Source organism: Cygnus atratus, chromosome 10 (assembly GCF_013377495.2).
Source record: "Cygnus atratus isolate AKBS03 ecotype Queensland, Australia chromosome 10, CAtr_DNAZoo_HiC_assembly, whole genome shotgun sequence".
NCBI lineage: Eukaryota > Metazoa > Chordata > Aves > Anseriformes > Anatidae > Cygnus > Cygnus atratus.
Window position 1 is genome coordinate 14,257,477 of NC_066371.1, and position 19,643 is coordinate 14,277,119.

Sequence of the window (19,643 nt, forward strand, 5' to 3'; positions counted from 1 at the left end):
AGGCGCCACCCTCGTGCCCGTGTCCGCGTGCCTTGGAGTTTGTGCCCCGCCGTGTCCGTGTCCCCGGTCTGTCCCCTCTCCCCGTCCCATGCCCACGTCCCTTGTGACCCCCCCCCATGTCCCCCGTGTCTGTGTCCCCCGGGGACAACACCCCCGTGCCCACCTGCGCCCCCAAACCACGTCCCCCAAGCCCCGTCTCCCAGCATCCGCACCGTGTCCCCTGCGTCCGCCGCGTCCGTGTCCCCTGTGTACCTCCTGTCCCCCACATCCCCGTCCCCTGTGTCCGCATCCCCCGTATCTGCATCCCCTGTGCCCCCCGTGTCCACGTCACGCTTGTCCCGCGTCCCCCGTGTCCCCCGCGTCCGTGTCCTGCGTCTGTGTCCCCCATATCCACATCCCCCATGTCTACGTCCCGTGTCCCCCCCCGTTCACGTTGTACTTGTCCCGTGTCCCCTGCGTCCCCTGCGTCCCCTGCGTCCGTGCCCCCCGTGTCCGTGTCCCCCATGCCCACATCCCCCGTATCCACGTCCCCTGTGTCCCCCACGCCTGCGTCCCCCGTACGTCCATGTCCCCCACGTCCATGTCCCCCACGTCCATGTCCCCCGTGCCCACGTTCCCCGCGCCCACGCCCCCCGTATGGCCACGTCCCCGTGCCCATGCGCTGCGCCCCCGCGCCCGTGCCCCACGTCCCCGCGCCCCCGTACCTCACACGCCCCCCCCCCGCCCCCCCCGCCCCGCGGCACCAGTGGGCGTGGCTCCGCCCCGCCCCGCCCCTTTCGCCCCGCCCCTTTCGCCCCGCCCCTTTCGCCCCGCCCCTTTCGCCCCGCCCGTGCCCCTCCCCCGCCGCGCACGCGCAGCGCCGCTGTTTGTCCGCGCCCGGCCTGGGCCCAGCGGCGGCGCCTGACGGGGGCCGAGCGGCGCCGGGGCCGGGCCGGGGCGGAGCGGGGGCAGGGCCGGGGCCGGGGCCGCGGCCGGTGCCCGGGGGCCCGGAGCGGCGTCGGGGCGGCCCCGCCATGCGGCGGTACGTGCCGGTGTCCCGGCAGCAGCTGGCGTGGGCGCTGGGCGGCAGCAGCGTGGTGGTGAAGGCGCTGAGCGGCGCCGTGGTGCTGCTGTACGCGCTGTCCTTCGGCCTGGACACGGCCTACGGGCTGGCCGTGACGCCCGGCTTCCTGCTGCCGCCCGGCTGCTGGCTCTGGACGCTGCTGACCCACGGGCTGGTGGAGCAGCGCGCGGCCGCCGTGGCGCTCAGCCTGGGCACGGTGGCGGCGGCCGGGCGGCTGCTGGAGCCGCTCTGGGGGGCCCTGGAGCTGCTGGTCTTCTTCGCGGCCGTGAACGCGGCCGTGGGGCTGCTGGGGGCCTGCGCCTACTGCCTGGCCTACGCCGCCACCTTCCGCCTCGCCTACCTGTTCGAGGTGCGCATCCACGGCACGCTGGGCTTCCTGGCGGGCGTGCTGGTGGCCCTCAAGCAGACCATGGGCGACAGCACGGTGCTGCGGGTGCCGCAGGTGAGGGTGAAGGCCGTGCCCATGCTGCTGCTGCTGCTGCTGGCCGCGCTGCGGCTCGCCGCCCTCGTCGAGAGCAACGTGCTGGTCTCCTACGGCTTCGGGCTGCTCTCCAGCTGGGTCTACCTGCGCTTCTACCAGCGGCACAGCAGGGGCCGCGGGGATATGTCCGACCACTTCGCCTTCGCCACGTTCTTCCCCGAGATCCTGCAGCCCGTGGTGGGGCTGGCGGCCAACCTGGTGTACGGCCTGCTGGTGAAGGTGAGGGTCTGCCGGAAGACGGTGAAGCGCTACGACGTGGGCGCCCCCTCGTCCATCACCATCAGCCTGCCGGGAACGGACCCCCAGGACGCCGAGAGGAGAAGGTACCGCCCGCCCCGCGCCGCTGCAGGGCACGTTTGCAGGCGGCTTGTAAACCCGCCGCTCTCCGTCTGGGGGGGATGTGGGGTCAGGGCGCTGAGGGGAGCCTCCTCCACGGGGCCTCCAGCTGGCACACACCCGCTGCAGGCTGCCCGCCCGCTTCCCAAGCCAAAATCACAGTGCTGGGGCCGAGCGGGGGGTCCCGGGGAAGGGGTGTGTCGGGGAGCGGGGCGCGGTTCCTGCTGCCGTGTCCTCCCCGCCACCGTGGCGCAGCGGGAGGCGAGCTGAGTCAGCGCCGCGACCCGGCCCTCCCGCACGTGCGGCGGCAGCTCGGTCACGGGGCGAGGCGCCAGCTCGCTGCTCGCCTCGCTCCCCTCCACTTCTGGAGCGGCATCCGAGCACACCACGTGGCGAGGGAACTCTGCACGTCGTGTCTCGGTGGCTCCGTTTGGCTTCACCGCCTCTGCCACGGCCCCCGCTCGGGCAGCCCGTGGGTGCTGGTCGCTGGTCCCCCCCGCCACGGGGCTGTGCGCGGGGTGAGAGCAGAGGGGAAGAGCAGGTAACGCGCTCCGCGTCCGTCCCCTCACCCCGGTGTCCACCTGCCCTTGCCCCGCAGGCAGCTGGCCCTGAAGGCGCTGAACGAGCGGCTGAAGCGCGTGGAGGACCAGACGGCGTGGCCCAGCATGGAGGACGAGGAGGAGGAGGTGGTGGTGAAGAGCGAGGGCCCGCTGCCCACCGAGGCCGCCGCCGCAGCGGGGAAGGCGGCCGCCCACGAGAGCAGCCTGATCACCTTTGAGGACGCCCCGTCCCAGCCGTGAGCTGCGGCCGTGCCGGCCCCGTCCTCCCTGCCCAGCTCCGCGGGAGAGCCGCCAACGCCCGCACGGGGACGCTGCCTGCGGGGACGCTCCTGGCCCGGGGACAGGGGCTGCCTCACCCCAGCGCCGAGGGCCTGACCGCCGCGGGGCTCTGCCTCTCGCTGCCCCCCGGCGTGGACGGGGGCTCCCGCGGGGAGGTGGATGCCTGCGCCGGGAGCTTTGTTCCGGAGGGGGACCTTGGGCTGGTCCGCGCAGGCTGGCCCCCTGCTCCGAGGCCACGAAGGGACCTCACGGCACCCCGGGAGCCAAGTCAGCGAGTGGCACCGCGCTTCCTCGCTTCTCTGCACTCGAAACTCCGTTTTCTCCTTTCTCGATGTAGTTTTGTTCCTGATCTCGGGAACGGGAAGGCTCGTGGGTCTTTTCAGAGTCCTCTGCCCGCTTCCACCCTCCCTCCCTCCGCCCCAGCAGGAGGCCGACGGAGCTCCCGCGTGGGGCCAGCGCCCGCTTCCGGCTCTGCCACGGGCGCCCGCAGCGGGGATCGGCCCCGACCCCCCCGGGCTTCGTTCCGTGGCGTTGGATCTCTTTTTTTCCCCCTCTCCTGCTGCAGCAGCGCCCCAGAAGGGGCTGGTGCCCTCAGCTGCCGCTCAGCTAATCCGTTTGCCAGATTATCCTAGAAGCTGGAATTAATTTCTACAGCGGGGCACAAGCTGCTTCCTCTGGCGCCGGGTTTCTCTCCTTCAAGTAGAAACGGGCTCCCCCTCCTGTCCCGCTCCCTCTGCGTGGCCGGGCTGTCCTTTGCGAGGGAGGGAGAGGCTGCTCCCCAGAGCTCCTCGCCCCCGGGGCTCTGGGACGCAGCCCGTGGCGTCGTGAGTTTATTTTTCTAAAGGACCACGCGGGAAGGTTTTTGTCACCCAGGGAAAACACAGACGTTTCGGTATCAATAAACAGTTCTTTGAAAGAGCGCTCGGTGGCCTCTCCACGCCGCAGCCGGGGCACCGAGCCGTGCCTCGAGGAAGAGTTTTCTCCCCAGACGGGGGGGCTGCTCGGGATCCGCGGAGGCCCCCGGGGGCTGAGGGGCCCTGCCGACTGCCTGCCTGTGGCTGGTGCCGCTTCAGGTCCTCGGCTGGAAAAACCAAACCCTCGGTGGCTTCAGGAGGTCCCCTTTCTCCGGGGGCCAAACCCCGCCCCGGGCAGTAAGGAGGCCGTGCCACGCTGTAGCTGCCTGAAAACTTTATTGAATAAAAGCTCTGGATACAGACGAGTTTCCCAGCTCGGGCGCTGTTCCCGGCTCTCCGGCCCTGCCAGGAGCACGATGGGGAGCAGCCCCGGGGCCGTCCCGGCGCGGCCCGCGGAGCCCCGCGACGCTGGGGCCGGGAAGGCGGCAGGCTGTGGCGGGAGGAGAGGTGCTGCGGTGGCTTCCAGCCTTCCCGAGGGTCGCTCTGCTCCAGGAACCGTCCCCGGGCCCTGCCGCCAGCTCCCGGCCGGGGCCGCGCGGAGGACAGGAGCCCGTGCGGCTGCCCGCCGAGGTTCCTCCTGCGCTCGCGCTGTTCCGTGCACCCCTCGGAGGACGAACCGGCCCCCGGCAGGCTGCAAAACACCCCCTGGCCCCCGCCAGGCTGAAACCTCGCCACCATTAACCCGGCGGCACGGGAATTTGCGCGCGGGTGGGAAGGGAGGGGGAAGGGGCAGGGATCCCCCACCCTCCCCTTCCCAGTGCCGGGGACCGGCGGCATCCCCGGCGCTGGGGCGCGTCCCAGCCGGCGCGCAGCCCGCGGGGCCGCCGCTGCAGGCGCTCCGGGACTCACGAGAGAGGCGAGCGGGCGGGAGCCCGGCTCCGCGGAGCTTCCCCCGGCGGCGGGACGTCGTGCGGGCGCTCAGTGCTGGCTCCGCTTGCGGTACAGGTAGGCGTTGCTCACCTGGTTCATCACCACCAGGCTGCTGAGGAGCGGGCAGAGCACGGCGAGGTACCAGGCGGCGCCGCTGACGGCGGCGGTGAACCAGAGCGAGCACATGCCCAGCACCAGGCTGGCGCAGCCCAGCAGGTAGCCCACCAGCCCCGCCGTGGCGTGGTACAGCCGCAGCTTGCCCGGCGGCCAGCCCCTGGCCAGCTTCGGGTAGAGCAGCAGCAGCCCGCCCAGGCTCTGCCCGCCGGCGTAGAGCACGGCCAGCAGCCCGGCGCGGCCGTGCCAGGTGTGGAAGTGCCCCTTGCCCTGCAGGTGCTTGTTGTAGGCCACCAGCGCCAGCCCCAGCAGGGCGCAGAGCAGCGCCAGCACCTGCAGGGCCCAGTGCGCCCGCACCTTGGCCTTGCGGGACAGGGCGCGCAGCGGCGAGGCCTCGGGCGAGAAGACGAGCAGCGCCTGGGTCAGCAGCAGCGAGAACTGCGGGCGGGCGGCACCGGGCGCTCAGCGGGGCCCGGCGGCGCCCGGCGGCGCCCGGCCCCGCGGCCCCGCACTCACCGCCAGCGCCATCAGCACCGGGTGCCACGAGAAGAGGCCTGCGGGGAGCGGGGGCGGGGGGGGGGGGGGGTGAGGGAGGGGAGCGGGGGGCACGGCGCGGCCCCGCGGCCTCCCCCCCCCGCCCGCCCGCCCGCCCGCCCGCACTCACTGGAGCCCGGCCGGGCCAGCGCGGCCACCCCCGCCGGCAGCCCCAGGGACGCGGCGTGCGCGGCGGCGGCGGCGGCGGCGCGCAGCGAGCGGAGGAGCCGCGGCTCCCCCTCGGCCGGCAGCGACATGGCGGCGCCGGGCGGGCACGCCGCCGCGGGCGCCGGAGGGGGGCGAGCGGCGAGCCGCCATTGGCCCGAGCGGCCGTCTGTCCGCCCGCCCGCCGCGCCGATTGGCTGGGAGGGGTGCCGCCCGCCGCCGAGGCCCGCCCCTCCGTGACGCGGCCGGGGCCGGTAGGGGGCGGGGGCCGTGCGCGGCGCGGGCCGGGAGCGGGCGGCCATGGGGGGCAGGATCGAGTGCGTGTTCTTCAGCGAGTTCCACCCCACGCTGGGGCCCAAGATCACCTACCAGGTGCGGGGCGGCGGGGCGGGGGCGGCGGCACGGGGCGGCGGCGGCGGCACCGGGCGGGGAGGTAGAGCGGCGCCGAGGGCGGAACGGCGGCGGGGCGGAACGGTTCTGCGGGGGAGCGGCACCGGGGGGGGGACCCGCGGCGAAGGGACACTGGTGCCGCGGGGGGGCCGGCGGCGGGGCTAGACCCCGGTGCCGCGGAGAAATGGCGCCGGGGGAAACGCGCGCCGCGCGGCAACGGTGCCGGGGCGCGGCGGTTCCGCGGCGGCCATGGCGGTGTCGCCGCAGGTGCCCGAGGACTTCATCTCCCGGGAGCTGTTCGACACGGTGCAGGTGTACGTCATCACCAAGCCCGAGCTGCAGAACAAGCTCATCACCGTGTGAGTGCCCGCGGCGCGGGGGGCGCGGCGCCCACCCGCTCCCCGCCGGCCCCGGGCGCAGGCTCCGCTGCCTCCCCGCAGGACGGCCATGGAGAAGAAGCTGATCGGCTGCCCCGTCTGCATCGAGCACAAGAAGTACAGCCGCAACGCCCTGCTCTTCAACCTCGGCTTCGTCTGCGACGCGCGGGCCAAGGCCTGCGCCCTGGAGCCCATCGTCAAGAAGCTGGCCGGCTACCTCACCACCCTGGAGGTGAGCCCCGCGGCGCCTCCTCCCCGGCCTGCCCCGCGGGGCCGGGGGCAGGTTTGTGGCCGAGGAGGGCGTCGTGGGGCTGTCGCCCACGCACAGCTCCGCAGAGGGGGACCTGGGGGTGCTGGTGGCAGCAGGCTCACCGTGAGCCAGCAGCGTGCCCTGGCAGCCAGGAGTGCACACCGCGCCTTGGGGTGTGTTAAACACAGCATGGCCAGGCGGTCAAAAGAGGTGATTGTCCCACTATGTTTAGTGCTGGTGCAGCCTCACCTTGCGTATTGCATGCAGTTCTGGGCTCCAGGGATGTAAAGGTGCATGAAAGCATCCAGAAGAGGCAATAAAAGTGGTAGAAGGGCTGGAGGGCATGTCCTGTGAGGAGAGGCTGAGGACACTTGGCTTGTCTGGTTTGAGGAAAAGGAGGCCGGGGGCGACCTCATGGCTCTCTGCAGCTCCCTGAGGAGGGGAAATGCAGAGGCAGGCGCCGGTCTCTTCCCCATGTCAGGACGCATGGGAGTGGCACAAAGCTGCAGCAGGGGAGGCTCAGGCTGGTCATTAGGAAAAATTTCCTTAAGGTGAGGGTGGCCAAACACTGGTACAGGCTTCCTGGAGAGGTGCTGGATGCCCCGTGGCTGTCAGTGCTCAAGAGGCATTTGGATAATGCCCTCAGTAATGTGCTTTCACTTTGGGTTAGCCCTGAGGTGCTCACACACGTGGACTTGATGTAGGTCCCCTCCAGCTGAACTACTGTGTTCTGTTCTATTCTATTCTGAATTTTAAGGGTTACAGATGTCCCCAGACTTCTTCCTGAGCATTCAGCAGGCCTCTCCTCATGTGGATCTTGAATCAAGCAGGGGGGCTCCCCAGCCTCCTGCTTCCTTCTTGCTGTGCAGTTTTTTGTGTTTTTTTTCTTGGGAAGATTCTTGCTTTAGTGGTGGTACGGGGTCTTCGCTGTTGCTACAGCGCATTCCAGTGGCAGCCTGGCTCAATTTGCTGCTCTGCTAGAAGGAAGGCTCACTGAGGCTGACAAAAGGCGGCATCTCGGCCGTGCGGCTCCTTAGTCAGTGACCCCTCTGGGAGGAGCTGACTCGACCTCCTTCCCGCCACCTTTAGCTGGAAAGTGGCTTCATCTCCAACGAGGAGAGCAAACAGAAGCTGGTGCCCATCATGACCATCCTGCTGGAGGAGCTGAACGCCAAAGGAAAGTGCACCCTGCCCATAGGTAGGTACTGCAGCTGTGCTTGCCCAGCCGGGCAGTGAGGGTGGAGCGGGGCTGAGAGGCAGCAGCCGTCCCTGCGCTGCGTCCGGCACCTTGTGCTCGCGGCTGGGGCCTGCCTGAGCCAGCCTGGCTCAAAGGGATGAGGTTTTTGGCCACAGACACCTTCCTCCACGTAGCTTTGAGGCGTTCTGGGACTGCTGACTGCAAGCTCCGGAGGCTCCTGTAAGAACTCAGGCTCCTTCTTCCCCTGCAGATGAGTCAAACACCATCCACCTGAAGGTGATCGAGCAGCGGCCAGACCCCCCCATTGTGCAGGAGTACGACGTGCCCGTCTTCACCCAGGACAAGGACGACTTCTTCAACTCCCAGTGGGACCTCACCACGCAGCAGGTCCGCATGGGGAGGGTGCTTAGAGCATGAGCTGCCCCAGAGCTCCGTGGTCCCCAGCACAGCTCAGTGCTCCCCACCTTTTGTGCTCGGTGCTGCAGGTGACCTGTTCGCTCAGCACGCCAGGGAGTCTCGTGGGCAGTGGGGTGATGCTATGGGTGGCTCCTTCAGGATTTTGCCCCCTGCTACCCGTTACCTCCTGTTCCCCTCCCAGATCCTGCCCTACATCGACGGATTTCGGCACGTCCAGAAGATTTCCGCTGAAGCCGACGTGGAGCTGAACCTGGTGCGCATCGCTGTGCAGAACCTGCTGTGAGTGCGCGGGGGGATGAGGCCGGCCCCGACTCGGGGTGGAAGGGACTGGCCGGGACTTCTGCCCCTCTCACCTTTCCCCTTGCCCTGCAGGTACTACGGGGTCGTCACGCTCGTCTCCATACTCCAGGTGAGCTGGCAGCCACAGGTGGCGTGGCCACACGGGGGGCACCCGTCGTCCTCCTGAGTCGCGGCAAAACCAAGCCGCTTGTCCCTTGCTCCCCAGTACTCCAACGTCTACTGCACCACACCGAAGGTCCAGGACCTGGTGGACGACAAGTGCCTCCAGGAGGAGTGCCTGTCCTACGTCACCAAGCCGGGTACGCTGCTCCCGTGTGGTGTCCTGGTGCTGGGGACCCATCCGTGGCAGCTGACAGCGTCTCGTCCCCGCAGGGCACAAACGAGCCAGCCTCCGTGACGTTTTCCAGCTGTACTGCGGCCTCAGCCCTGGCACGACGGTGCGAGACCTCATCTCCCGCTACACCCTGCAGCTGCAGCGGGTGGACGAGAGGTCGGAGCCCCATCCGGGGGCGTGATGCGGGAGGGCTGGGGCAACAGGCAGGGGATGGAAGGGGACATCTGAGGGCTGAGCATCGCGTCCCTCTCTCCCCTGCCCCCCCCCCCCCGCAGGAGGCTCATCCAGTTCGGTTTGATGAAGGGGCTCATCCGGCGGCTCCAGAAATACCCCGTCAAGGTGGCCCGGGACGAGCGCAGCCACCCGGCACGGCTCTACACGGGCTGCCACAGCTACGACGAGATTTGCTGCAAGACGGGTGAGGAGCTGTGGGGCAGGGGGTGCTGCGTGCCCGGGGGTGGTTTTGGGGTGTTCCCCCCTCACCTTTTGGGAGCCATTAAACCCCAGAGGAGCAGCGCACGGGGTCCAGTCACAGCAGGGCGGCCAGGCAGGGATGGAGGAGCTCGGGGGGGGGGTGGTTTATGAGGTGTGAGGAGGGAACACGCAGCACTGACGCTGGGCACCCCGTTTCCCCCCCCAGGCATGAGTTACAAGGAGCTGGATGAGCGCCTGGAGAACGACCCCAACATCATCGTGTGCTGGAAGTGATGGAGCCGGGCCGGCCGGGGCGTGCGCCATGTGTGTCCCCAAGTTGTCCCCCCGTGTCCCTGTGCCCCCTGTCCCCCCCGTTGCCCCCCGTTGTGTCCCCACACGGTCCTGGGCACCTCCAGGGTGCGGCAGAGGCCCAAGCCGCCATCATGGCCGCCGTTGCCATAGCGACGCCGACACCACCATGGCCGCCGCGGGGCCGCTGCTGCCCGCCGAGGCCGAGGCGCTGGTGCAGGCCCTGCGGGGCACCGAGCTGCGGGACGCCGGCGGGCAGGGGTGCGGGGGGGTTCCTAGGGGTGGGGGGGGTGTGAAAATTTGGGGTGTCCCCAATTTGGGGAGCATTGGGAGTCTCCTGAGGGGATGGGGAGGGGGCCCAGGGGGTCTGAGGGGTGTAAGCTTGGGGTGTCCCCTCTGCAGATCGGTGGGGTTTGGGGTCCCCAGGGGCTCTGGGAGGGGAGTGAACAGGGGCTGTAAATGTGGGGTGTGCCCCCCCCCCCCCAGCAGTTTTAGGGGGTCTCCAGAGGGTCTGGGAGGGGGTAGCGAGGGGCACCAGGTCTGGGGCTGCCCCAGTCTTGGGGGGGGCAGAGGGTGGTGGGAATGGGGGGCTGTAAATTTGGGGTGTCGCCCCTGAGGGGGGATGGCTCTGAGGTGTACCCCTGAGGACTGGGAAGAGTGGGGGTGAGAAAGGGCCCCAGCTGCGGGGTGACCCGGCTGCCCCGCAGGTGGCTTCGGCAGCACGAGAGCGTGGAGAAGCTCAACATGCACGCCATCCTGAGCGCCGCCGCCGGCCAGGAGCAGCTCCTCACCGAGCTGCTCATCACCCACGGCAAGGTGAGCCCTGGGTGTCCGGGGGGCACCCGGCTCTGCCCAGCCCTGTCCCTGCTCCCCGAGCTCTCGGCCCGTCCCCGGTCTGTCAGGAAAGGTGGCGGCGAGCACCCAGCTTCGTCCTGCGCCTGGCTGCAGGAGCCGGGTGTTCCCCGCCGGAGGAATGCGGGTTCTCGTGGCTTGCCCCACGCGGGTGCTGTGGTCCTGGTACTCCTCCTCGGGTTTCTTGGTCTGTGACAAAATCACGAACTGCATGGTCGGGAGGGACGGCGTAAGGCAGGGCAGCGGGTGGGGGCAGCAGCCATCCCTGTGCCAGGCCCTCAGCCTCCAGCTGGGATCGGCTTTTGGACAACGTCCAGTTTGGGGATAAACCGTCGATGGTGAAGAATCTGCTGGCAAAGATAGTTGACTGGTGGTTTGCCATTGTTGCTTTTAAAAAAAAAAAAAAATTAAAAGCCAAGCTGCGGTATTCCTGCCTGTTGTTCTCCGGTTCCTCTCTAGGCGCTGGTTTGCGCTGGCCCCTCTGGCTGCAGGTCCCTGCCCCGTACCCGGGGTGGCTCAGCCACAGAACAGCCTGGGCTGCATGGGGATGTGTGGGGCCCTGGCTCTGCCCAGACCTCAGGGAGATTTTCCCCTTTGTAACCCCAGCAGCACTCTCTGCCCTCTGGTCTCTGAGGCCAGAGGCTCGGTGAAAAGCTGTTGATTTGTGATGCCTCTCCAAAGTCTGTACAACTGAACACGGGTGATAAAAGTCCTGTTCCTTTTCGAAACGTGGCAGTTGTGTTGGGAAATAGCGGTTCTGCCTGGTCCCCTGGCTTCCCAGGCTTTCCCACTCATGCAGTATCTGCCGCGAAGGGAAGGCTCAAAAACTGGTGGTGTAAGAAAGCAAGTTGGTGCTGCGTTGCGTGCCCCAGGACCGAAATGGCCACGGGGCGCTGGGCACCAGCCTGGCCCCTCTGCCTCGCGCCGGTCTGAAAGGCTCCGCTCCTGTCCAGATTCCCGTTCTCATCGGGGAGCTGATCTCAGCGGAGGTCTGGAAGCACAAGGTCTTCCCCGTGCTGTGCCGGCTGGAGGACTTCCACCCGAGAAGCACCTTTCCCATCTACGTGGTGGTGAGTGGAGGGAGCAGCGGGGACAGGAACCGGGGGTGTGATGGGGCAGCCCCGGGCAGGCAGGAGGGGCTGGTGGCAAAGTGCTCATTCAGCCAGTCACCCGTGGCGTGACAGCCTCGGTCGGTCAGTGACAGCCTCGGTCAGTCGCAGCCATCCTGAGAAACCCAGGCAGGTGCTCGGGTCGCCCCTGCCAGCTCTGACACGCAGTGCTGGGGCTGCGTCGTGAAACGGCGCCTGGGCTCGGAACAGAAACCGAGGAATCGCCCGTTTCCTGAAGCTGCAGGAGAGCTGGGCAAGCAGCAGAGTTAGTTCACCAGCCTGGAAATTGGGCAGACACTGCTATATTTAAAAATAAATCCTGCGCTGAAGGTCTCAGAGCTGTGATTTTACCTCTCAGCAGGCTGAGAAGTCACTCTTGGCAGCAGGTTCTGTACCTGCTGGTTAACAGACCCTGCAGGACTGTGTTTTGTCTGGTAAAGAAAAACACAGCCCCTGGGATTTTGGCAGCCCCTGTGATGTCCTTGCCTCTTCTGTGACCAGGAGCAGATCAGTGCCAGGAAAACCGTCAGAAGTGCTCCCCCACACACCCCCTTCTTCCTGGAGAGGCGCTGAGGAGCCCTCTCAGGGAATGGCTAGACCCTTTTTCCCATCCTGGCTCCTGAGCAGCTATGCCCCGGGGGTATTTGCCCCTCTTTGAGCACTGTTTTTTCTCTGGTGTTTCTAACTGCTGCTTATGTGCCTCCTCGTTTAAAAAAGAAAAAAAAAAAAAAAAAAGGAACAGAAATAGTAGCTTTTTCTTACTGAGAGCAGAGATCCCTCGGGCCACTCTTGGCAAGAGAGTGCTCTGAGTAACTTGGCTTCCCTGTGGAGGGATGCAGCCCTTGCTCTAAGGCAAATCTGCCCCAAAACTCTGAAGTTTTAGCCAATTTTCATTCCAGAGTGACACCTTGCTGGGGAAAGGCGGTGTCTTCCCTGAGCAGCTGCTTGTCTGCAGCGTTGCCTCAAGGCAGTTATCTCATGGGTCCTGGTCTCAGGACAGCGCTGTCCACGCTAGCTTTTGGCCACAGCTGTAGAAGCAGCTTCTCAGGAGAAGAGCCCTGCGCCTCATCCCGTTGCCGGTGTCCCCGGTGCTGGCAGCCACCCGCTCCGTTAACTCCCACTTGCTGTTTTCCCCCCACAGCTGCATCACGAAGCCTCCATCATCAACCTCTTGGAGACGGTGTTTTTTTACAAGGTGAGTGGCACGTTCAGCTTTCTCTAGCGTAAAGGTGGGAGGTCACGGCTGGGGGGGCTGGCTCTCTGTGAACCTCTTGTCGTTGTGAAGGAGATCTGCGAGTCGGCAGAGGACAGCATTCTGGATTTAATCGATTACTGCCACCGAAAACTGACCCTGCTTGCGGCTCGAAGCACCAACGGACAGGCAGTGACTCAGAAAGAACTTGATCCCAAGGACCTGGCCAGCCTGTCGTCCATGCAGGTGAGGAGAAAGTCCTGTAGCTTGCTGGGGACACAAGTGACAGAGGCAGCAGGCAGCCTGAAGGAGCCCAGAGAGGTCTTCTTACAGAGAAAGCCTCGGCTGCAGCACTGGCACCTCCTGCCCTTTCCGAGGCGGTCTGGTGTTAGAGATCATCTGCGCCCAGCTCGGACAGGCTGCGTGCTCCTCCCTCCACCCCACAGCTGCGCTTCCTCCCTGTCTCGTGACAGTGCCAGCTTCAGGCTGCCAGCAGGACAGATTTTTGAGTCGGGGGGGCACCTGGGGAGTTGATAATTAGGCAAAGTAATCAGTGCAGGGGGTTTGGCCATTTGCTGCTGCTCTTGAAAGCTGTGTGGGTACGTCTCCATGGAGCTTATGAAACCACCTGATCTCGGGCTGCCACTGGAGCCAGCCAGGGTTAACCGTGAGAGAAATCCCATCCGTAAATCCACGTATGACACAACTAGGAATTGCCCTAATGCATTTCCCTCTAACTTCCTCTGCTCTCCGAGAAAACACCTCCTCTCCTCGCTGGTCTGGGCCAGCGGCGAGTCCAGGACTGTTCTCGGTCGGGTGTTTCCGGGGGGCTGCGCACAGCTTTCTGCTGTGGGAGCTCTTCTTGCTTCCCAGCACCTAAATTTTTCCCTTGAGCTGTGCAGATCACGAGGAGCGTCTGGAGAAATGGAGTTAAAGCGATAGCCTGCAAACTTGGCAGCACCTCCCCTCTGCGTCCATCGTTTGGCTTGCTGCCCGAGCACGTGCTCCTCTCCCAGAAAGGGGAAGGAAGTGGAGGGCTCCTGAGCACAATAGGGATGTTTTCCAGGAAATGCTTTCCCAGCTTGAGCTGGGGCGGGGGGGGGGCAAGGGCTCTCAGTTTGCGCTTTGACACAACTCGAGGAAGAACAATCCTCTCTACTTGGGTTCTGAAAAGCGCTCGCCTCCCAGGAAGCCTGGCTTCCCCCGATTTATCCCAGCCTCTCCTGACTCTGCATGCAACAACCCCGTGCTAAAAAAGCAGTTCCTGCCCTCTCCTGCGTCGCGGGGCCTGCTGTCTGTTACGGCTGCGTGCTGCGGTGACCCTGGGGCACTCTGCTCTGCTGGCACCCAGCAGCACCGATAGTCCCTGCACCGCAGTAGCAGGGATGAGGTCCAGCTACCAGCGGGAGCTGTGGGGAAGCGGGGCTCCTGTGGGCAGCCCCACGAGCTCTACCACTCTGCCGGGGGAGTTTGGAGAGGGAGGTGGTGACCTGTGTGAGGGGGAGAGCTCAAAATGCTCTCCTGGAAGCTTTAGAGGAACGCGAGCAGTGTCCGATGGGAGCTGCTGAGGTCAGTGCTCTGCACGCACGGCCGTGAGCTGGCGAGCATCTGGGACGGGAGCGGAGAAGGAATTGGCACCTCTCAGCCCTGACATCGCGATGGTCTCAAAAGAGGCTGACTCAGAGGACGTTCAGGCTGCTAGCCTGGGCGCGTGGAGGATGGAGGTGGTGTCCTCGCTGACCGGAGGCCGGGTTGCGTAGCTGTGAGCTGGGTTAGCCACAGGGACGTACTCTGCTGGCCCTAAGCGAGCTGGAGGGGAAAGGCAGCTCCAGAAAAGGGTCAGATCAGGACTGCTGCTGTGCCTGGGCCAAGATTCTCCTCCTCGTCCTCGTGATGATGCAGCTCCCGTCTCCTGCAGCCTCGCGTGTCTCTGCCGGGCCACGAGGTGATGCCAGGGGGGGAGAGAGCAGCAGTCTGGGACTGTCCTCTTCCAGGGGGTGGCACTCCTGACACCACTGGTACCCCCCCCGTGGCCTGTAACGGGTAGGGAGATGAGGGACGAGCTACAGCAGGCTGCAAGCACTCCTGTCCCTGCTCTGGCAAACAAGCAGCGCTGCTGCAGTCCAGATGAGAACCAGAGTTTGTTTCACAGGGTTTTGGTTTCCTCCCCAGCCCGTGGTTGCTGATGTGCAGCCAACAAGCTGCCTCCTCGTAGCTCCTGGGAAACGGGGCCTGAAATCCTGAGTCTGTGCTTGCCCCTCCGCAGGAGCTGCAGAAGCAGGCGGAGGCGATGGAGTTTGAAATTTCCCTGAAAGCCCTGTCCGTGCTGCGGTTCATCACTGACCAGGTGGACAGGTGGGTGCCCAGGGGCGGCAGAGGACGTGCCCTGAGCAGTCCTTTGGAGGTTCCTGCGGGTTGGCGGCCTGGGCCCCCTTCAGCAGCTGGCTGCATCGGTGGTGGCAGCGGCACTACGCCCCGGGAGGCGAATACAGCAGCACTCCACCCTGCTCTGTGGTACTTGTGGGAACAGGAGCTGCTCTGACTGTCATTGTTTTTCTGCTGCCTCTCCCAGTTGCCTCCGGGAGCGTTTGTATCCGTTCTGGCCTTTGTCTGAGCGCACCATCTCACCCTTTCTCTTATATCTCCAGTTTGCCCCTGAGCGCGCTGACACGGATGCTGAACACCCACAACCTGCCCTGCCTCCTCGTCGAGCTGGTGGAGCACTGCCCGTGGAGCTGCCACGAAGCAGGTACAGAGCGTGCCCCGCGGCACCTGGGGCGCCGTGGTGTCTTGCTGAGACCTGCGTCTGCTGACGGGTCTTCTGCGGAGCCCTCGCAGCCCTGCAGCTCTGCAGCCAGGCCCGGCCCCCCGCTGCCCCCCAGCTTCCTCGCCGCGTCCCTCTGAGCGGGCACAGCCTGTGGGAAGCGGCGCTCGCCGCTGCGGCCCTGCGAGGGGAAGGTGCCTCAGCAGGGGTTCACAGCGCAGGCAAGAGAGGAAGAGATTGGGGGAAGCACGTGGCTCCAGGCCTGCTGAGAGGAGCCCAGCTGGATGCGGGAGCTTTCCTTCTTCCTCCGGACAGGAAATGCGTCCCTTCTCTCCGCCTGCAAGCTTGGGGTGTCAGAGGAGCTTTGATCCAGGGCCCCAAGGGAGGGATGGGGAAAGAACCAGAGCGCAAAGGCATTTCCAGGCTGTGCAGATGCAGGGTTACATCCTCCTCCACCCCCCCCAGAGCAGCACAGTCGCTTGTTCTGTCACGTCAGTTATGGTCGTGCTTCTTCTGGCTTTCACCGGCAGAAGAACCTCGGGAAGAGCAGGTACTGGCCCTGCTGATATCCCAAAACGTGCCTCTGCAGCCGCGCTGGTGGGCTCCCCCACCATCTGCTAGCGTTCTTCAGCACCTGGCCGAGTACAGAAGGTGATATCGCAGGGATCTTTTAGTTCCTGCCACAGCCGTATTGCTTTAAGACGTGTTCTTTGTGCTTTTCGTGCTCTCAAGTATATTGGTTTTGTACCAAGAAGGCTGCTGTGCCGAGCAAAGGGGTGGGGAAGCTGAGGCAGGCAGAAACTGGGGGGCTCGCCTGAGCCAGAGCAAGGAGGTGAGCGCAGGGCAGCACCCCCCCTCCGAGCTGTCTTTCCCGAGGCAGCTCTCTCTCCCTGGAGCCCCATGCTTGTCTCTCCCTCAGGCAAGCTCAAGAAGTTTGAGAACGGTGCGTGGCATGTGGTGCCCCCTGAGGATCAGGTGAAGATGACCAAGCTCGATGGGCAGGTGTGGCTTGCCCTCCTCAACCTTCTGCTCAGCCCCGAATGCCAGCGCAAATACCACTTCGACAGCTTCAACAAGAGCCAGCTCCTCAAGGTAGGCTCTCTAGGGGACAGCGGTGTGAGAGCGGCGGGGTCCGACACCGTGCCAGCGGCAGCGAGGGCTGCATTTTTGCTGAGGCACCGCTTGGGACCCCTGTGAGTCGCTCTGACGGTGCCCCGTAGACCTTCCCTGCCGATGCCCAGCACGCAGCCGGAGCCCTCTCACTCCTCAGCCCCATAACCCGGCTCTGGCTCCCTTGTCCTGACCTCTCTCCCTTTGCTTTTCTCACCCCGTGCGTGGCCGCAGCTCCGGGCGTTCCTGACGGACGTCCTCCTGGACCAGCTGCCCAACCTGGTGGAGATGCAGAGATTTCTGAGCCGCCTCGCAGTGACAGAGCCGGCTCCCCCAAAGAAGGATCTCGTGCTGGAGCAGGTATCGGGTGGCTCTTCCAGCTCTTCTCTTCTTCCAGCTCTTCCCTCCAGCTGCTCCGCTTTGAGCTTTGTCACTCCCTTCCCCTTTTTTCCTGCTGCCAAACTCAGCTCTGGAGAGGTGGTGGCACAGAGGAGCAGTCAAGCACCCGTTTCACTGTGACACCATTACTGCCGGCTCAGTTGGCTCCCACTTCACCCACTTCTCCTGCCCTTCGTCTGCCACAGCTGTGGCCAAGCGGTCACTCCTAATGGCGTAAAGGCTGGGCTATAAACAGCTGTCGAGACTGCACTGAATCTTCGGGGTGGTGGCTCCACGGGGCAGAGACAACCACCGGCTCATTTTAACAATTAACTCTTTGTTTGACATTTGTCGTTGTTTTCCTGCTGGATTCTGGCCTTCCCTAGGAAGAGCCCCTTCTACAGCCCTGGCCAAGGGCTGCTTGGCACGCTGCCTACGGAAAAACGCCAAGGCAGTGGTCTGAGGAGAGAGGCTGGAGTCAGCCTGATTCCCTGCTGGTGCCTGGGGCTTGGCAGATGGGCCCTGAGGGTCTTCAGACATTGTGGGGTCCTTGGGTCTTCCAGTCTGGGCAGTGGTAACTCCTGGAGAAAAGTGTTTCTGATGCCTTCTCGTGAGCTGAGGGGGAGAAACTCTGTGTGTAAAGAGGAGGGCAGATCTCTAAAGCATCTCTGTGCGCCCCAGCTTAACTGCCACCGTGTCAGTGGGGCAGAGGCAGGCATCTGTCACGCTGGGGACCTCGTCCAGCCCTTGTCCGGGCTGCTGCTCTTCACCACAGCTCCGCTTTTGGGCTTGCGTTGCTCCTGCCTCCGCCAAGGGCAGGCAGGGGGAGCCAGCTGGAAGCACACGCACGGGCTCCCCGCTCTGCCCAGCAAGCACTGAACTCACTCCCTGTCACCGAGCCAAGCTGAGAAAAGTCTTTTCCATTCGGTTTCCCCCAGAGCAGCCTCCTCCCCTCCCAGGCCTGGTTATTTTTACTTGGCTGGAGATGCCAGCGCCGTTTGAAGCATCCTCCTCCTCTCCGTGCGCCGCTCTGGGCTGGCGCTTTCCCTTTTGCAAAAACCAGCCCTTCCCCTGGTGTTCGCATTCGGGGAAGTGACGAGTGGAAAAATCTGCTCAGGCAAACGGCTCCGGAGCGCTGGGTTCACGCCGCTGCCTGGCGCAGCGCTGAGAGCACGGGGCTCCGTTTGGGAGCCGGGGCCTCGCAGCCGAGCTCCTGCTCCCGAAGGTTGTGCCCGTTTCACCTAACGCCCCTCACCTCTGTTGGGAAAGGGGATCCGTCCCCTCCGGGTAACCGAAAACACGCGCTGTGCCTGCACCTCTGCGTGCTGCCTCTGCTCGCTCTGCTCCTTGTCCTCTGCGCCAGCTGCCCTCCTGTCCCCTGCCCGTCCCTGTGCTGCCACCCTCCAGCTCTGCCTCTCCCGCCAGGTGCCCGTCATCTGGGACCACCTCCTCAGGAAAAACGCGGGCAGGTGGGAAGCCCTCGCCAAGCACCAGGTGAAGCACGCCTTCAGCCCCACCGAGGAGGAGCTGAAGCTCCAGGCACGCAGGTGAGGCCCTGCTCCACGCCCGGCGCGACCAGTTGCCCCAGTAAGCGGGGACTGGCACCACGGCAGCTCGCTGCTTGTCGCCTCTCCCCTTTGTACCCCGCTGCAGGTGGGCGCAGACGTACAGCCTGGACATGCTGGAGGCTCTCGCCCCCGACAAGCCCCGATGCCGGGCGTGCGGCGCAGAGGCGGCCAAGCGGTGCTCCCGCTGCCGGAACGAGTGGTACTGCACGCGGTAAGGCAGCCCGGAGCCCCCTGCTCACCCCGCTCTGCGCCCCGCAGAGGGAACGTGGCACCAAAGCGCTGGCGGAGGGGCTGCTGGCGAGCGCTGGGCTGCTGCTGCGGGGTCGGCGTGTCCCGGCAGCACTGGGGGTTGGCGGTGGCACCGCTCAGCTCACGGGGACGGGCTGCGTCCCTGCTCGGTTCGGCAGAGCGGGCGCAGCCCTGAGCCGCGGCTCCCCCTCGCAGGGCGTGCCAGGTCCAGCACTGGCAGAAGCACCGCACGGCCTGCAGCCTGCTGGCACAGGCACCGGGGACAGCGGGTGCCCCGTGAGCGGGGCAGAGCCTGGCCTGCAGCCTGCGGCCCAGCCGCCAGGGAGGAGAAGCCCCTCGGTACCACATGGGAGGGCTGACAGCAGCACCTCCCCGCCCGCTGCTCTCCGAGCCCCCAGCAGCCTCAGCCTCCCTCTCCTCACCGCTAACCATCACCCCTCCTTCTGCACCCCGCCGGGGCTCGGCACCCCCTCTTTTCTCCTCGCTGAATATAATAAAACCACTTCCTCCCCTCCCTTGCACCCAGGGGCAGGTTTGTGTGTTATTTTTTTTACTCCGTGCAACACCAGAAATCCTGGAAAACCTGAAAAAGAGCCGATAGCTGTGTGGTTACCAAAAAAGTCAAGCCCCCCCGCCACGCAGGGCGTGGGCCCGTCCCTGCGGTGAGCGGGGCGAAGAGGCCCCCAGGCCACCTCGTGTCGTTAGAGCAGCAGGGGCAGGAGGCAGAGGATGTGGTTAGCACGAGGACCCGAGCGAGCAGTCGAGTTTCTGGGGTGTTCAGCGTCTGCCATCTCCCAGGCTCCGAGGAAGACGCTCCCTCTCCTGGGACGTCAGCACCAAGGGCTTGGTCCCAAGGCGCCGTGGGCCCCAGAGCACTGGGGGGGGGATCCCAGTGCTGTCACTGGTGTCACTGGGGCTTGCAGCAGCTCGGCTGGGAGCTCGGCTTTGCTCCCCCGCGGCCACGGTGGCGGAGGTGGCAGTGCCACGGGCCACGTTTTGTCACCGGGTGGCCCCGGAGCGGTGCCGCCTGGCAGCCCGGGGGCACGGTTCGGGGGTGCCGCTGCTGCCGGGACCCGGGGGGTTGCTCCCGGGGGTGCTCCCGGGGCTGCTCCGTGG

General features: G+C 65.8%; 4 protein-coding genes across 4 annotated transcripts; 3 read left to right on the forward strand and 1 right to left on the reverse strand.

The window, feature by feature from the left end:
* The first annotated feature begins 957 nt into the window (after positions 1–957).
* TMEM115 (transmembrane protein 115) lies at positions 958–3,638 on the forward strand. Its single transcript, XM_035546622.2, has 2 exons — positions 958–1,867; positions 2,479–3,638. The coding sequence occupies exons 1-2, from the start codon at positions 1,014–1,016 to the stop codon at positions 2,678–2,680; spliced, it is 1,056 nt and encodes a 351-aa protein (XP_035402515.1). The 5' UTR covers positions 958–1,013; the 3' UTR covers positions 2,681–3,638.
* Positions 3,639–3,892: 254 nt separating this feature from the next.
* On the reverse strand, positions 3,893–5,411 carry LOC118248053 (transmembrane reductase CYB561D2). Its single transcript, XM_035546623.1, has 3 exons — positions 5,282–5,411; positions 5,134–5,171; positions 3,893–5,055 (listed from the first exon to the last, which is right to left on the reverse strand). The coding sequence occupies exons 1-3, from the start codon at positions 5,406–5,408 to the stop codon at positions 4,552–4,554; spliced, it is 669 nt and encodes a 222-aa protein (XP_035402516.1). The 5' UTR covers positions 5,409–5,411; the 3' UTR covers positions 3,893–4,551.
* Positions 5,412–5,560: 149 nt separating this feature from the next.
* NPRL2 (NPR2 like, GATOR1 complex subunit) lies at positions 5,561–10,584 on the forward strand. Its single transcript, XM_035546618.2, has 12 exons — positions 5,561–5,688; positions 5,974–6,065; positions 6,147–6,315; positions 7,423–7,531; positions 7,782–7,918; positions 8,130–8,227; positions 8,321–8,357; positions 8,454–8,547; positions 8,621–8,738; positions 8,858–9,000; positions 9,223–9,320; positions 10,013–10,584. Exons 1-11 carry the CDS (start codon positions 5,617–5,619, stop codon positions 9,288–9,290), a joined length of 1,137 nt encoding a protein of 378 aa, XP_035402511.1. The 5' UTR covers positions 5,561–5,616; the 3' UTR covers positions 9,291–9,320; positions 10,013–10,584.
* On the forward strand, positions 9,365–19,052 carry ZMYND10 (zinc finger MYND-type containing 10). The gene is made up of 12 exons (XM_035546620.1): positions 9,365–9,566; positions 10,013–10,121; positions 11,111–11,227; positions 12,408–12,461; positions 12,552–12,704; positions 14,725–14,813; positions 15,107–15,207; positions 16,142–16,314; positions 16,567–16,692; positions 18,136–18,257; positions 18,364–18,489; positions 18,723–19,052. The coding sequence occupies exons 1-12, from the start codon at positions 9,475–9,477 to the stop codon at positions 18,805–18,807; spliced, it is 1,347 nt and encodes a 448-aa protein (XP_035402513.1). The 5' UTR covers positions 9,365–9,474; the 3' UTR covers positions 18,808–19,052.
* The last annotated feature ends 591 nt before the right edge of the window (positions 19,053–19,643 follow it).

Coding starts and splice junctions, on each gene's coding strand:
- LOC118248053 (XM_035546623.1), bottom strand. CDS start 5,408: ATGTCGCTGCCGGCCGAGGGGGAGCCGCGGCTCCTCCGCTCGCTGCGC. Junction 5,172..5,281: donor GCTGGCCCGGCCGGGCTCCA/GTGAGTGCGGGC, acceptor CGCTCCCCGCAG/GCCTCTTCTCGTGGCACCCG. Junction 5,056..5,133: donor CGGTGCTGATGGCGCTGGCG/GTGAGTGCGGGG, acceptor GCCCGCCCGCAG/TTCTCGCTGCTGCTGACCCA.
- TMEM115 (XM_035546622.2), top strand. CDS start 1,014: ATGCGGCGGTACGTGCCGGTGTCCCGGCAGCAGCTGGCGTGGGCGCTG. Junction 1,868..2,478: donor CAGGACGCCGAGAGGAGAAG/GTACCGCCCGCC, acceptor CTTGCCCCGCAG/GCAGCTGGCCCTGAAGGCGC.
- ZMYND10 (XM_035546620.1), top strand. CDS start 9,475: ATGGCCGCCGCGGGGCCGCTGCTGCCCGCCGAGGCCGAGGCGCTGGTG. Junction 15,208..16,141: donor GTGGAGCTGCCACGAAGCAG/GTACAGAGCGTG, acceptor TCTCTCCCTCAG/GCAAGCTCAAGAAGTTTGAG. Junction 18,258..18,363: donor CTGAAGCTCCAGGCACGCAG/GTGAGGCCCTGC, acceptor ACCCCGCTGCAG/GTGGGCGCAGACGTACAGCC.
- NPRL2 (XM_035546618.2), top strand. CDS start 5,617: ATGGGGGGCAGGATCGAGTGCGTGTTCTTCAGCGAGTTCCACCCCACG. Junction 8,548..8,620: donor GTCCTACGTCACCAAGCCGG/GTACGCTGCTCC, acceptor TCGTCCCCGCAG/GGCACAAACGAGCCAGCCTC. Junction 9,001..9,222: donor CGAGATTTGCTGCAAGACGG/GTGAGGAGCTGT, acceptor TTCCCCCCCCAG/GCATGAGTTACAAGGAGCTG.